This window comes from Pogona vitticeps, chromosome 4, assembly GCF_051106095.1.
Source record: "Pogona vitticeps strain Pit_001003342236 chromosome 4, PviZW2.1, whole genome shotgun sequence".
Classification (NCBI taxonomy): domain Eukaryota; kingdom Metazoa; phylum Chordata; class Lepidosauria; order Squamata; family Agamidae; genus Pogona; species Pogona vitticeps.
In genome coordinates this window covers 117,606,726-117,620,852 of record NC_135786.1, presented here as the reverse complement: position 1 = coordinate 117,620,852, position 14,127 = coordinate 117,606,726, and the positions used below count along the sequence as shown (strand labels likewise).

General features: G+C 45.5%; 1 protein-coding gene across 1 annotated transcript in view; it reads right to left on the bottom strand.

The window, feature by feature from the left end:
• The window catches only part of CEP350 (centrosomal protein 350), a 211,492-nt gene that overhangs the window by 172,199 nt on the left and 25,166 nt on the right, over positions 1 to 14,127 (bottom strand). Inside the window, exon 7 of the mRNA XM_078392370.1 lies at positions 6,225 to 6,347. Within this exon, the coding sequence (XP_078248496.1) occupies positions 6,225 to 6,347 (123 nt within the window). The remainder of the gene's footprint in view (positions 1 to 6,224; positions 6,348 to 14,127) is intronic.

Below are 14,127 nucleotides of genomic sequence, written 5' to 3'. Positions count from 1 at the left end.
TGTGTACTGCTCTGCTGGTTAGGGTAGCACATTATGTTTGTATTTTCCATGAGAATTTGGATAGACTAGCCCAAAAGAATGGGCTTGAAGGCACAATCCGCTCTTCAGATTGTTATAGACTGAAGTGGAAATCGCATTTGGGTGTGGAACACTAGGCATCGATCCTCACATGATGGTGAGCTTCCCAACCAGGGTGGAAGACACTGGTTACAATCATCTGAGCAGGTCTTTGGGGTGAAATGACATTCCAGTCAGGCAGTGATGTGGCTACGTCTGCTGTATGAGAGAAGCTACAGCTGGAAGTGAGGGAACAACCAGCTCATCAAGAGTTTCAAGGTAAGCATTGAATTCTTGGAGGAGACAGCACTTGAAGAGGTCTCAGGTGGAGTCTGGCATACAATAGGATGTTCATAGTGGTGCCACGTCCAATTGGTGAAAAAGATGAACAATTAGCTTCTGGAGGACAGAACATGGTCAGGTTCAGATGAGGGTGTGCATATGGTCTTGTGCTAAAAAAGTGCATGAGGCCAAGGAATCCAACAAAGCACCTTTGATCCTTCTATTAGGTAGGAGATAAGAGTTGTCATTGTTGACGGAGAGGCTCAGAGTGAAGAGAAAGGTGAGAGCTCCCTGGAGAGAGATGTAAAGATCAGCCTTTGATGGGGTAGTTGCAGCATCAAAATAACCAGAGGGGCTGGGGCTTGACTGTTCCTCTTATGTTTTCTCCTTTTTATGCATAGCTAATAGAAAGCAAGGCCACTTATTTCTCACCAAAGGTAAGGGCAGTCTGAGCATGGCTAGCCAAGGTGGGATGGCCAAGGGTCTGGGGAACTGATGTGGTGTTGAATATTCAATGGCAGAGTCTGCAAAAATACAAAAGGAGGCTATGGAGCACAATGATGATCAGTCTGTTCAGAGGCCTGAAGGGCTTTTCCCCAGAAAAAAACATTAGGTGTAACTGCTGGTTTTAAAGAGCTGGTTCTGAAAGATTTTGGGAGTGGTTGTATTTTCCATTATATAGTCCTCTCCCAGGTATTAAAAGAACCCAACCATCTTGCTGCTGCACTTGGTGAAGTTTCTAAGAAAGCTCCCAAGGCCACAATACAGAATGTCAAGGTACAGATCTGTTGTCAAAGCCAATGATGAATAGAATGCAGTACCATGGGAGAGCTGAAAGAAGAGTCTTAGAAAGTACTTAAGGCAAAGAGAAGTCGTCATATTCAAAAGATGGTTGAGAACAAAGTAGTACCTGAAGAACTAATCTCAGGCTGCTGAACCATGTACTAGACAGGAAAGGATTGAGGGACAGGAACCTTGAAATTACCGCCTATTTGGTGCAAAGGTGGAACTCCCATCAAACCACTTTTGCTTTCATTTAGCTACAGAAGGCATCTTCACATGTGCAGGACTAAACCCATATGCATGATGCAGAGATCACAAAGAAAATGTTCTCAGCCTTGTCTACAGATGCACTCTCACCAAGAGATCATTTAGATAAGGATAAATATGCAACCGCTGGAGGCAGAAGTGGACAACTGTTGCCACAATGAGCTTGGCAAACACTGTGAAGCTGAGATAAAGTCAAAAGGCCTCACTCTGCTCTTGGTTGTAGGAAAAGTGAAGGAATACTCTGCATTGAGGATCAAACATGAATGTAGATCCACCAAGGCAAGGAAATTACTCAAGAGCTTCCTGGATGTTGCACAAGGTCTCCTCTGAAATGACAGGTTACCTACCTGTAATTGTAGTTCTTTGAGTGGACCTCTGTGATTCACACTATAGGTGATCTGCGCATGCGCAGAGACTCATTGGAATATTCTAGAGCTTCTGCGGTAGCAAAAAAGATACATTAGTGCAGACCCCTCCCCCCTGGTATATGTACATTGGCACCAAGGCTCTCTCTTCAGTTAAGTCAAGTGCCGCTTAAAAGGAAGGGCATGACAGTGGGGAGGCTGGGTTGGGATGTGTGAATCACAGAGGACCACTCGAAGAGCTACAATTACAAGTAGGTAACCTGTCCTTTTTCGTGGCCTCTGTGAATCATATGAGTGACTAACAAGCTACCTTACCTGGAGGAGGATGTCACACCAAGGTAGATAATACAGCATGTACAAAAGCAGCATCAGATTTCTGCCGAACATCCAATTGATAGTGATTGATAAATGTGGATGGCTGTGACCATGTGGCAGAGGCGAAGATGTCAGTGAGGGGGATCCGTCAAAGAAACGCTGTGGATGTAGCCAACACCCCAGTGGAATGAGGGTGGATATTCTGTGGTGCTAGAACTCAAGCAAGCTAATAATCAAGCTGGATGGCAGACACAACCCACTTGGATATTCACTGTGAGGTAACTTGGAGACCTTTGGCAGAAAGTTGGTAGCTAACGAAGAGTCTAGCTGAATGTCTAAAGGATTGAGTGCAGGCTATGTAGAAGTCCAGAGCCCATCTAACATCCAATGTATGTAGAATCCTTTCTTGAGGATTAGATGGAGAAGGAGGACAGAAGAACATAGGGTTGGGATGGGTGAAACTGGGAGACAACCTCGGGCAGGAAGGAAATATCTACAAAGAGTTTGACTTTTTCAGGGTAAAACTGAAGATAAGGGTAGTCAGACCTTAAGGCTGCCAGTTCACTAGCATGTTGTACTGAAGTGATTGCTACAAGGAATGCTGTCTTAAAGGTAAGTAGAGTCTGAGGTCAGTTGATGGAAGTGGCTGAAATAGGCCCCTTGTAAGGTGTCAGAGGTCTAATGCCAATAACCATTGAGGTGATGGAGGACATATGTCAGGATACATGTGTGAGTCCCTGGAGGAAACGTTACAGAGAAGGGTGCCTGAAAAACTTAGCTGCCGGAGAGGTTGGTGGTTGATAGGCCACAATCGCCGAAAGGTAAACTTTGAGCAATGAAAGAGAAGGGCCCTTAGTTTTCAGTTGTAATAGAAAATGAAGAACAGTGGTAAGGGAAGGGTTGATTTGAGGATAGCGATGACACTGTAGTGAATGATTGGAATGTTTTCTATATATACATGTAGGCCTTTCTAATCAAGGGTTTCTTTGCATGATTAAGGACATTCATCAGGGAAGCAGAATCCTCCACACTGTGTGATGAAGGGCAGGGAGATCTGGGTGGAGAACTTGATTTTTATCTTGTGTAAGCAGGTGAGGCTAGCAGGTGAGAATGGCATCTCTGGTAACCTGGATTTGAGGACGGAGTTGTTAAAAAAGGTAGTCCTATTGTCAGGTTTTGTGTAGAGCGCCACCATGAAAGCTGGGAGGTGAGTTCTGGAGTGACTCGAAATAGAGGATGAAGTGACCTCATTTTGAGGTGGACATGGTGGACCACAAAGGTCATTGAGGCCATTGTGCCTAACACATTTTGGACCATTAACACAGAGACAAGTGTGTGAGGAGTGAAGGCATGGAGCAAAGAAATTAAATTGAAACGTTTGTATGTTGGGAGAAATGCTCAAGCATGTTTGGAGTTTATAATTGCTCCTATATAATGGATCAGCCTTGTAGGCGTTAACGTAGATTTTTGCAGATTCACTGCGAGGCCAAGATCTTGGAGGGGAGACAAAGTGATGTTGCACTGTACTTTGCGACAGGCGTGAGCTACAGGAAGCCAGTCGACGGTGTACGGAAAGATATGGGTTTTGTGAAGCTTAAGGTATGCTGCCACGGGGGCCATGCATTTGGTGAATACTCGGGGAGCTATCGTGAGCCCAAACAGGAGTACTTTGAATTGGTAAGCCTGGGTTCCGAGTTGGAAGCGCAGGTAAGGCCTGTGAGATGGATAGAGACGTGGAAGTAGGCGTCTCCGAGGTCTATAACTGTCAAGCAGTCTTTTTTTCAGAATGGTGGGAGGACAGACTTGAGGGTAGCCATGCGGAATTTGGTGGTAGTGATATATTGGCTTAGTTCTCTGAGATCAAGGATGGGACGGAGGCCTCTGCCGTTTTTGGGGATGGTGAAATAATGAGAGAGAAAACCTCTGGCTGAATGGTATAGTGGTATTGGTTCTATGGCATCTTCGAATAACAACTGTATTTCGTCTTGTAGGGTTTGAAATGGAGGTGTGACAGTGTGTGATGGTGGAGGAAGCTGGTGGAATTCTATGTGGTACCCATGTTGTATGATGGAGAGGACCTAGACATCTGTGGTGATGCCATTCCATGCAGGTAAGTGTTTCCAGAGTACAGAAGGAGATGTGAGAGGTTAGGATCTTGGCCAATTGGACATCAAAACTGATATTTAGGTTTGTGGTCACTGCATCCAGTTGTGGTTCGCTGCCAAGGTTTGGCTCCGTAAGGTTGTTGTTTACAGTAAGGTGTGTAAGATGTTTGCCTCTGAGGTTCATGTTGGAACCTTTGATAAGAGGTGTAAGGGCGGTGCCACTGAGTGCGCCGCGGGTGTTGTTGGTATGTGGAGTACACACCCCAACGCCTGGCAGCTGTTCTCTTTTTCTGGACATTCTCGAGAATGTCATCTGTCTCGGCACTGAAGAGGCCAACTCCATCAAAGGGAAGGTCTTCGATGCCTGCCTGGGCATCATCTGCAAGTCGAGCAGTTCTAAGCCAGGAGAACTAGCAAAGTGCTACAGAAGTAGCCATGGATTTTGATGTGGCATTGACAATGTGTCTAGCAGCCGGCATCTGTTGTTTAGTTACCAAAAAACCTTTTTGTTGGAAGGTTTGAGCTAAGACCCTCTTGTCTTCAGAAAGTGCATCAATAAAGGTAGACATATTGTCCCAGAGAACACGTAGGCACCCATAGCTCCTTGATAGTTGGCAACCCTAACAGTTTTGCCACCTCAGAAACTGCTTTATCCATGGCTTTAACGAGGGTTGTGGATTTACATGAAGGTTGGGTCATGGGCTTAGCAGGCTAGAGAGACTGCTCCCAAAGCCTAAGTTTGAGCCTAGAAAGGTAACTGCGGAGAACTCCGCACTTGAGGTTTTTGCAGTGAGGGCAGGAAGAGGTTTGATGGGCCTCACCAAGGCAAAACAGGCACTTAGCGTGGCCACCGGAGAGCGGGATTTTGTTATTGTAGAGCATGCAATGTCTGAACATGCCTGAAGAGGCCATGAACCAAAAACGGAGATGGGGGGGGGGGCTTTCAGCCCAAAGGCTAGATCTGTATTTTAAAGAAAATAAAGATGGTATAAGAAAGGTTTTGAAATAATAAAGGGTAATTAATTTTCTTTCTTTTGTTTTTTAGAAAACCTCACAAAAGCTACGATCGAGGCTCTCAAGGTGGCGGTTGAAAAGAAAGTGAAGGGAGAGCCTTGGTGCCAAGGTACATATACAAGGGGGGAGGGGTCTGCACTAATGTATCTTTTTGCTATAGCAGAAGCTCTAGAATATTCCAGCAAGGCTCCATACATACGCGTATCACCCATAGTGTGATTCACAGAGACCACAAAGAAGAAGTGTCTATAGGAAACAATATAGTTCAGATACTTTAGGCCCAGAAAAAATCTCCAGGTGTCGCCTATGCACCAATAAAAGGAAGAAATAAAGTCTAGATGCCTACTCATTGGGTGGGGCTAGCTAAACTGCCCCTATATGGAGAAGATGGTGGACTGCCTGAACTACAAGAACCTGCTTCTGGCAGAAGCATATACTTTGCAAAATGTCTCCAATTCAGAGGAAGGGGGTGTGAGCAAACAGAGCTGACTGAAACTGCTCTTACTTATGAAGCAGAAAAATAATTTGCTTTACAGAGAAACATTTCAGTCCTTCTATCATCTGGATCTTGGAATGAAAAATCCTGTCTTCAGGGGTAAGTCTCTCACAAAAGCATTAACTAAGGGAGTATATTTAACACCTCTACTGCTTGGTGAGACAAGATGTAGAACTTACAAACCACACTAGTAATAGTGTGCTCTTTGTGTACATGTGTGGGAGTGTTACACGGCTAAATCAAGCCTTAGTGATTTAAATTGTGATTTCAATCAATTTAAATCAAAACACTCTAGGGAGAAGGAAGCAACATAAACAGTGCAATGCACTTTGAGCAGGGCTGGCCACAAAACATGGGCTTCAAGCTGTGGATACTAATGGATACTGCTAATACAAGATTCAAATGTATGAGATAAATAAATAGACATTCTTAGCAGAATAGTATGCTAAGCCTGGGACAGAACAATTAAAAACAAAAAAATGAACACTGCTTAAGGGGCACAGGGCAACACTTCCATTTAAAAATATGACAAGATTTCACCTGCACCAGTTTTCGAATCAGGACTTGGAAACTGTATCACTTTTTGAATTTTGCGCATTGGTTTAGTTGTTCTTCTCTCTTTCCTTTTTTCAGCAGGTGTCTGTTTCACAACCAAATCTTCTTCTGAAAATCAGAGAGGAAGAACTATTAACACAAGTGGAAGAATAAACAAATGATTTATCACCTATAGCAACATAGCAGTATACCTTTCTAAACACTGAATGTGTTTCGCTTATTCAGAAAGTTAATATACAATACCAGAATTCATGGGTATGAGAAGCTGGTGAATGTTATTTCTTTTTAAGTCTGTACAGAGTCTGTAAACAGAACACTGGTCCTTTAACATCGTAGTTGCTTTCAAATTGACAAATGAGATATCCAGAAGAAATTAACTCTCCCCACGACCTAGGAAAGGCTCATGTAACCAACAACTTTGCCTTATTGTTGTGACATTTTGCTCCTTCAATTCTGTCTGTGGTTAAGCTTGAGGTGGAAAGCTACACTGAGTAGATCATGAGAAACAAGTAGGTGTGTAGACAAACCAAGGAAAATACACTCCAATCCACCAACAGAACATGTCTAAACTGGATAGCGTATTAACTACTTAGAACCTAGTAATTAAATTATAATCTTGATGGCAACTAGATGGCAAACTAGAACCTCACAAGGCATTATCATTGTTCCATTCCCAGGCTGGTGAGAGAATGAATCCACAAGCAAATCAGAGGCACAGAATAGGATTTATGGCAGAGAGAATTTGTTGCAGTACCATTTCCCCCAAAACTGTTCTGCAATGTTTATTCTGCAGCACACAATAAATATTGGAAGTGTTGTTTAGTCGTGTCTGACTCATGACCGCATGGACCAGAGCATGCCAGGCCCTCCTGTCTTCCACTGAAGAGGCATCTTCAATGAGATGTCTTATTTCTATCATAACTAAGGCACAGCTCATAAAAGAGCTTTGTCTTGGTCCTGCAAGAGCTCTTTATTCCTCCAGGTCCATCCTTGGTTTCCATAGTCTATACAGGTCTCGAGGGCCTGTATTGTGTGTTGGGCTCGCGAGACAGGTTAGGGATTCTGTTGGTGTACCGCCCACCCTGCTGCGTACCAACAGTCTCCCTGCCTGAGCTGACGGAGGTAGTCTCGGACCTGGTGTTGAGGACTCCCAGGCTGTTGGTGCTGGGGGACCTCAACATTCATGCCGAGGCTCCCTTGACTAGAGTGGTTCAGGACTTCATGGCCACCATGACAACCATGGGGCTGTCTCAATGTGTCATCGGTCCAACGCATGAGAAGGGCCATACCTTGGACCTGGTTTTCTCAACGGGACTGGAAGATGGTGGTTTGGATGTGGAGGGGTTGGTTGTGACCCCATTGTCATGGTCAGACCACTTCCTGGTCAAGTTTAGTCTATTAGCTTCTTCTTCCCTCTGCAAGGATGGGGGATCTATTAAGATGATCTGCCCTCGGAGACTAATGGATCCAGATGGATTCCTGAATGCTCTGGGGGATTATCCGTCTGATATGGTTGACGCTCCTGTCGAAGCTCAGGTTACCCTATGGAATAAGGAGATGACCCGGGCTGCTGACACGATTGCGCCTAAGCGCCCTCTCCCTGCTCGCGGAGCCCAGACAGCCCCTTGGTATACTTCTGAACTGCGGGCGATGAAGCGAGAGGGGAGACGGCTGGAGTGCAGGTGGAGGAAATCCCACTGGGAGTCTGACCGAACACGACTTAGAGCCCATTATCGGGCCTATTTCGTGGCAATACGCTGGCAAAACGGCAATATTTCTCCAGCCGTATTGCTTCCTCAGAATGTCGTCCAGCCGAGCTGTTTCGGGTGGTCCAGGATCTTCTTCAACCGGGAAATCCAGTGGAGGTCCTGGACTGCTCATCAGCTCGCTGTGATGAGTTTGCCATCCATTTTGAGGAAAAAATCGCTCAGATTCGCAGTGGGTTGGACTCCACAGTTACTGCAGAATCAGAGGATATGTCCAGCGCACCGTGCTTTGGTCAGGTATTAATGGATGAGTTTCAATTGTTGAGACCTGAGGATGTGGACACGGTGCTTGGATCTGTCCGTTCTACAACCACTCCGCTCAACCCTTGCCCATCCTGGCTAATTAGATCAGCCAGGGGGGTTCGCACCTGGGTCCAGGAGGCCGTGAACGCCTCTTTGAGAGAGGGAGTGGTCCCTACCACCTTGAAAGAGACAGTAATTCGACCACTCCTTAAAAAGCCAAACCTGGACCCAAGGCTGGTGGCTAACTACCGACCAGTAGCGAACCTCCCTTATTTGGGCAAAGTGTTGGAGCGGGTTGTGGCTGGGCAACTCCAGGCACTGCTGGATGAAACGGATTTTCTGGATCCATTTCAATCAGGTTTCAGGCCGGGTTTTGGTACAGAGACTGCCTTGGTCGCCCTGTATGATGACCTTTGCCATGAGAGAGACAGGGGGAGTGTGACCCTGTTGATACTCCTGGACCTCTGAGTGGCTTTCGACACCATCGACCATGGTGTCCTTCTGGATAGGCTGGCTGGGTTGGGAGTTGGGGGCACTGCTTTACGGTGGTTCCGCTCCTTCCTGGCTGACCGTGTCCAGAGGGTGGTGCTGGGGGACAGTTGCTCTGCCCCATGGCATTCATGTCATGGGGTTCCTCAGGGCTCGATACTGTCCCCCATGCTGTTTAATATCTACATGAAACCGCTGGGAGAGGTCATCAGGAGGTTTGGGCTGAGGAGTCAGCAATATGCTGACGACACTCAGCTCTACCTCTTGTTTTCCACCAATCCAGGTGAGGCGGTTGAACTCATGTCTGGACCTGATAATGGACTGGATGAGGGTCAATAAATTGAAACTCAATCCAGACAAGACGGAAGTGCTGTTAGTGGGTGCTTCGCCAGACAGGCTGGAGGGCCATCTCCTTGCCCTGAATGGGGTTACACTCCCCCTAAGGGACAGGGTCCGCAGCTTGAGGGTGCTCCTGGACCCCAGTCTAACACTGGAAGCCCAGGTGGACTCGGTGGCCAGGGGCGCCTTCCTCCAGCTGCGGAAACTATACCAGCTACGGCCCTACCTGGACGAGCAGAGTCTCATGACAGTTACACATGCACTGGTAACATCCCGTATAGATTACTGCAATGTGCTTTATGTGGGGCTGCCTTTGAAGACGGTCCGGCGACTGCAACTGGTCCAGAATCAAGCGGCGCGGCTGGTGAGTGGTGTGGCCGCCAGGGAACATATCAAGCCGATTCTGTATAAGTTACATTGGCTACCAGTTGCTGCCCGGGCCCAATTCAAAGTGCTTGTTTTGACATATAAAGCCCTAAACGGCTTGGGCCCTGGATACCTGAAGGACCGCCTCCTTCCATATGAGCCTACCCGGCAGTTAAGATCTAGCCAGGGGGCCCTTTTGAAAGAGCCGTCCCTCAAGGAGGTAAGAGGGACGGCTTGTAGACAAAGGGCCTTTTCGGCAGCTGCCCCCAGACTATGGAATGCCCTCCTGACTGAGATTCGTCTGGCGCCGACTCTGATGACATTTCGGCGCCAGGTCAAAACCTTCCTGTTCCAGAAGGCTTTTAACTGAAATAATATTAGCTGTGGGTCCGATGGCAATTTTATATATATTTTAATTGTATTTTAATTGTTACATATCTTTATTGTATTTTAAATGCTGTAAGCCGCCCAGAGACCTTTCGGTAGTGTGGGCGGCATATAAATAAAATAAAATAAAATAAAATAAAATAAAATAAAATAAATAAATAGTCTATGCAGTTTAAAATCTTCTCAGCGACTGTAGGTTACATTATATGTATGTGTGTCCTTGAGAGGAGGCTGGGGCAGAGAGTGAGGTATGATTGGCTGGACAGTCCAGTGAGGTATTTTTTTCTAAGCTGTCCCTTCTTCTACCTCACCGCACTGGCTAAGAGGGTGGGGTTTTCAAATTTAAATAAGGGTAACCAGAAGGGTGACCAGAAAATTCTCACATTCTCTGATTCTATTCTTGATCCTAAACTGGTAAAAAGGAGAGCCAATTAACAATGCATACACCTGGGGTGCAGGAAAGTTTTATGGGTCAGATCATACTTCCACAGTATTAGAGAGCAGGCTGGGTAGGTGGGGCTCGTCAGCCGTGGAAGGCAGCCCATCTAGGAGAAGGAGAACTCCAATTTCAAACCTCCACTGCCTTGTGGCTATATCCACTGATGGAAAAGGCTTCAGGAGTTAACCTCGAGGCAAAATCCGGAGCCGGAGTCCCAGAGGCAGTTCGTGTTGTTCTGTCAACTCCTGCAAAGTCACTGGAACCAGTTGTATTGGCTCTTGCCTTTCCATTGGACTATTTCAAAGACATGGAGAGGGGAGATTTGCTGCTTGGGTAACAGCCTATCCTCCATGCTATTTTACCCAGGCTTCGTGCTCTGGAGTACGCCTCAAATTGGGCAGTCCCCAGCTAGTAAGGTGCTACCTCGCCATTGTCTGTTAACCTCATGGGGTATATGGGGTTTAGGGTGAAAGACGCCAAGCAGATCGATAAGTCTGCACCATGCAACAATCGTAAGAAAACTTCTACCCTAAAGTTGGGCACCTGAAATGTTCGGACAATGACACCTGGCTTTTCTGACGATGGCTTTTCTGACGACCTTCAGGAAATAGATGACGTGCGCAAGACAGCAGTCACTGACATGGAACTGAGTAGACTGCAGATAGACATTGCTGCCCTACAAGAGACAAGATTGCCAGACTCGGGATCTATCAAAGAAAAGAACTTCTCATTCTTCTGGCAGGGAAAACCATTGAATCAGACCAGGGAACATGGTGTTGGCTTTGCAGTCAGAAATACTCTGCTGAGATCCATTGTTCCACCTACTGTGGGGAGTGAAAGAATCCTGTCTCTGCAGCTCCACTCATCAGCGGGACCAGTCACCATCATTAGTGCATATGCACCAACACTGTCATCCACAACAGAAGTGAAAGACAAATTCTACAACGATCTGGCAGCTACTATCAAAAAAGTCCCTGAGAGAGAGCCATTATTCATTCTCAGAGACTTTAATGCTAGAGTTGGTGCTGGTCACAATTCTTGGCCCACTTGTCTAGGCTGTTTTGGCACTGGAAAGATGAATGAAAATGGGCAACGCTTGCTGGAGTTTTGCTGTTATTATGGTCTTTGTGTCAGCAACACATTCTTTAATATGAAGCTTCAACACAGAGTTTCCTGGAGACATCCAAGATCCAAGCATTGGCATCAGCTCGACTTGATCCTCACTAGATGCTCTAGCCTTCCTAGTATTACTATCACACGCAGTTACCAGAGTGCTGATTGTGATACTGATCACTCCCTGGTGTGTAGTAGAGTAAAACTGCGAACAAACAGATTGTACCAAGCGAAAAAGGAAGTAAGACCATATATTGATATCAGCAAGACTCATGACCAAAGAAAAGTGGAGGAATTTGACCAAGTGCTTGAGGAAACCCTTCCAGGGCCGGCTGATGGAAGTGCACCTGAACAATGGGAACATTTCAAGAACGCTGTTTAAGGGAGCCGTGGGGCGAGATGGAGCCACCAGCGGCGCAGCTCTCTATTTCTTTTTAGATTGGACTGGGCTCGAAGGAGGCGTCAACGCTGCAGCAGATACCATCGACTTCGAGCCTGAAAAGGAAGAAGATTTCCCTGGTCTCTTTGGCTGCGGTGGAGAGTGCCCAGAAGAAGCCTCAGATGGCGGGGCTCTCGGGGGTCCATGGCAGGCAGGTTGAGGGACTTCGACCAAAGGAAGGCGGCCAGTCTGTTTTGCCTGCATTTCAAGGCAGGCTTAGTAACGGCCTTGCAGTGAATGCAAGAGGCCAGCTGGTGCCCTTCCCCCAAGCAAAAGAGGCACTTTGAATGGCCTTCTTTAATCGTCACTTTGGCATTGCAGGCCATGCAATGTTTGAATGGAACTTCAGCGGCCATACACACCTTAATAACAGTTTTATTCTTAAGTCCAACTCACAATCCGAAGAATCAACAGTCCAGTCCATGGACAAATGATGGGAGGTCCAAAAATTTTTTTTAAAGGAAAGGTAAGCAAAACGCTAAGAGGTTCCAACCGATGCTACTACAGTGGCAGCAGGACACAGAATTGAGGCACAGAGTACCGGGGCGGTGATATAGCCTAGGTGGGAGGTCCCCGACACTTAGTGCTTAAAGCTACAAAGGTTTCCAAGGATGCTCTGCTCAGGTGCAAATTAACCCATTAGTGTGCATTCACAGAGACCACAAGAAACCAGCAACTTGATGGCACTTAACAAGAATAGGGGAAAAAATCTGATTCCAACATTCTTCCAAAACTCCGATATGTACAAGTGCCATGAATTGGGTTCCACAGGATGAAAATGTCTGATGTTCATATTACTATTTAATGGGATAGGAGTCTGGTACCTTTCAGCTAAAAAGGCATATATATGAGTGCATTCTCAACTGAACACCACAATTTTTTCTTGGCATTCAGACTGCCTTGTTTCCCAAGTAATGTATACCTAGAAACCTGTCAGAAATACAGTGGGGTCTCTACTTAAGAACGTCCCTACTTAAGAACAATCCAACTTAAGAACAGCTCCATTTGCTAAATTTTGCTTCTACTTGAGAACAGAAATCCAAGATAAGAACAGGAAAAAAACCTTTCCTGCTCTTTTTTTAACCTTAGGTCATCTTAGGTTAAAAAAAATTCTCCCCCTAGTGGTAGAGTATGTATTAACCAGCTTTGCATTAGCTCCTATGGGAACTAATGCTTCAATGTACAAACGCACCTCTACATAACAAAAAAACAGCCAGAACAGATTAATTGGTTTTCAGTCCATTCCTATGGGAAATTTTGCTTCAACTTAAGAACGTTTCAACTTAAGAACACCATTCCAAAACGGATTAAGTTCTTAAGTAGAGGTTTCACTGTAGTTTCTATGGACGGAAAAGAGCAGATACGGATTAAATGGTTTTCAATGCATTCCTATGGGAAATGCAGATTCAACATAAGAACTTTTCAACTTGAGAACCACCTTCCAATACGGATTAAGTTCTTAAGTAGAGACCCCACTGTAGCCATGGCAATTGCTTTGTTTTTGCATGAGGTGTGGTTAACTAGGAAAAAAGGAGTCAAGTTTTGAGATGTTCCTTTGCATTGTGTCTGTTTATGAATAGTGGTGAGCACCAAGAGGGATTCCTGTAGACCATCTTGACTGCTAAGTTGGTGTCTTCAGTGTTCAGGCTGGTATTTGCTATGTAAACTTTGGAACCCTTTCCACTGCTGGCAATATGAGCATGATATTGCAAAGCAGTGTTGGACCATTGCCTGGTTTTTGAATTGTAGACCACAGAAGCAATATCCCATATTCATAAACCAGAGGAGTGGTTTTTTTAAAGGATTGAATATCCTTGCTTTTTAAAATGGAAGCTTAACACCACAAAATACACCCTCATTTATAGCGGAAGAGGGCTAGGCAGCAGTACTATATATACCTGGAAATAAGTCTCAGGTATTCAATAGAGCTTCTTTCACACAAGATTGCAGTACAAATATTTTTGACACATATTGTCAACTCAAGAAAACAATGCACCTGAAAACTGTGTCCACAAGTGATCCTACCTACCAGTGTACTCAGATGGATATCTGTTCCATGGCACTTATTTCTGTGGTAAGGCTGTACTCCTAAAATACCTTTATGGCGTTTGCCTAAGTCATGAATATTTATATGCTATTTGCATAGATCAAGGGGAGCGTTTGAGGGGCGGAGTCACAAGGTATAAAGCAGGAGGAAGAAGAGTTTAGACAGACATAGATAAGACATAGACAGGGTTTTGGGATGGAGAATTAGAGTGTTAGAGAGTTGAGAGAGTTTTGGAGTTTGGGCGGGAGAATGGTGGTTGA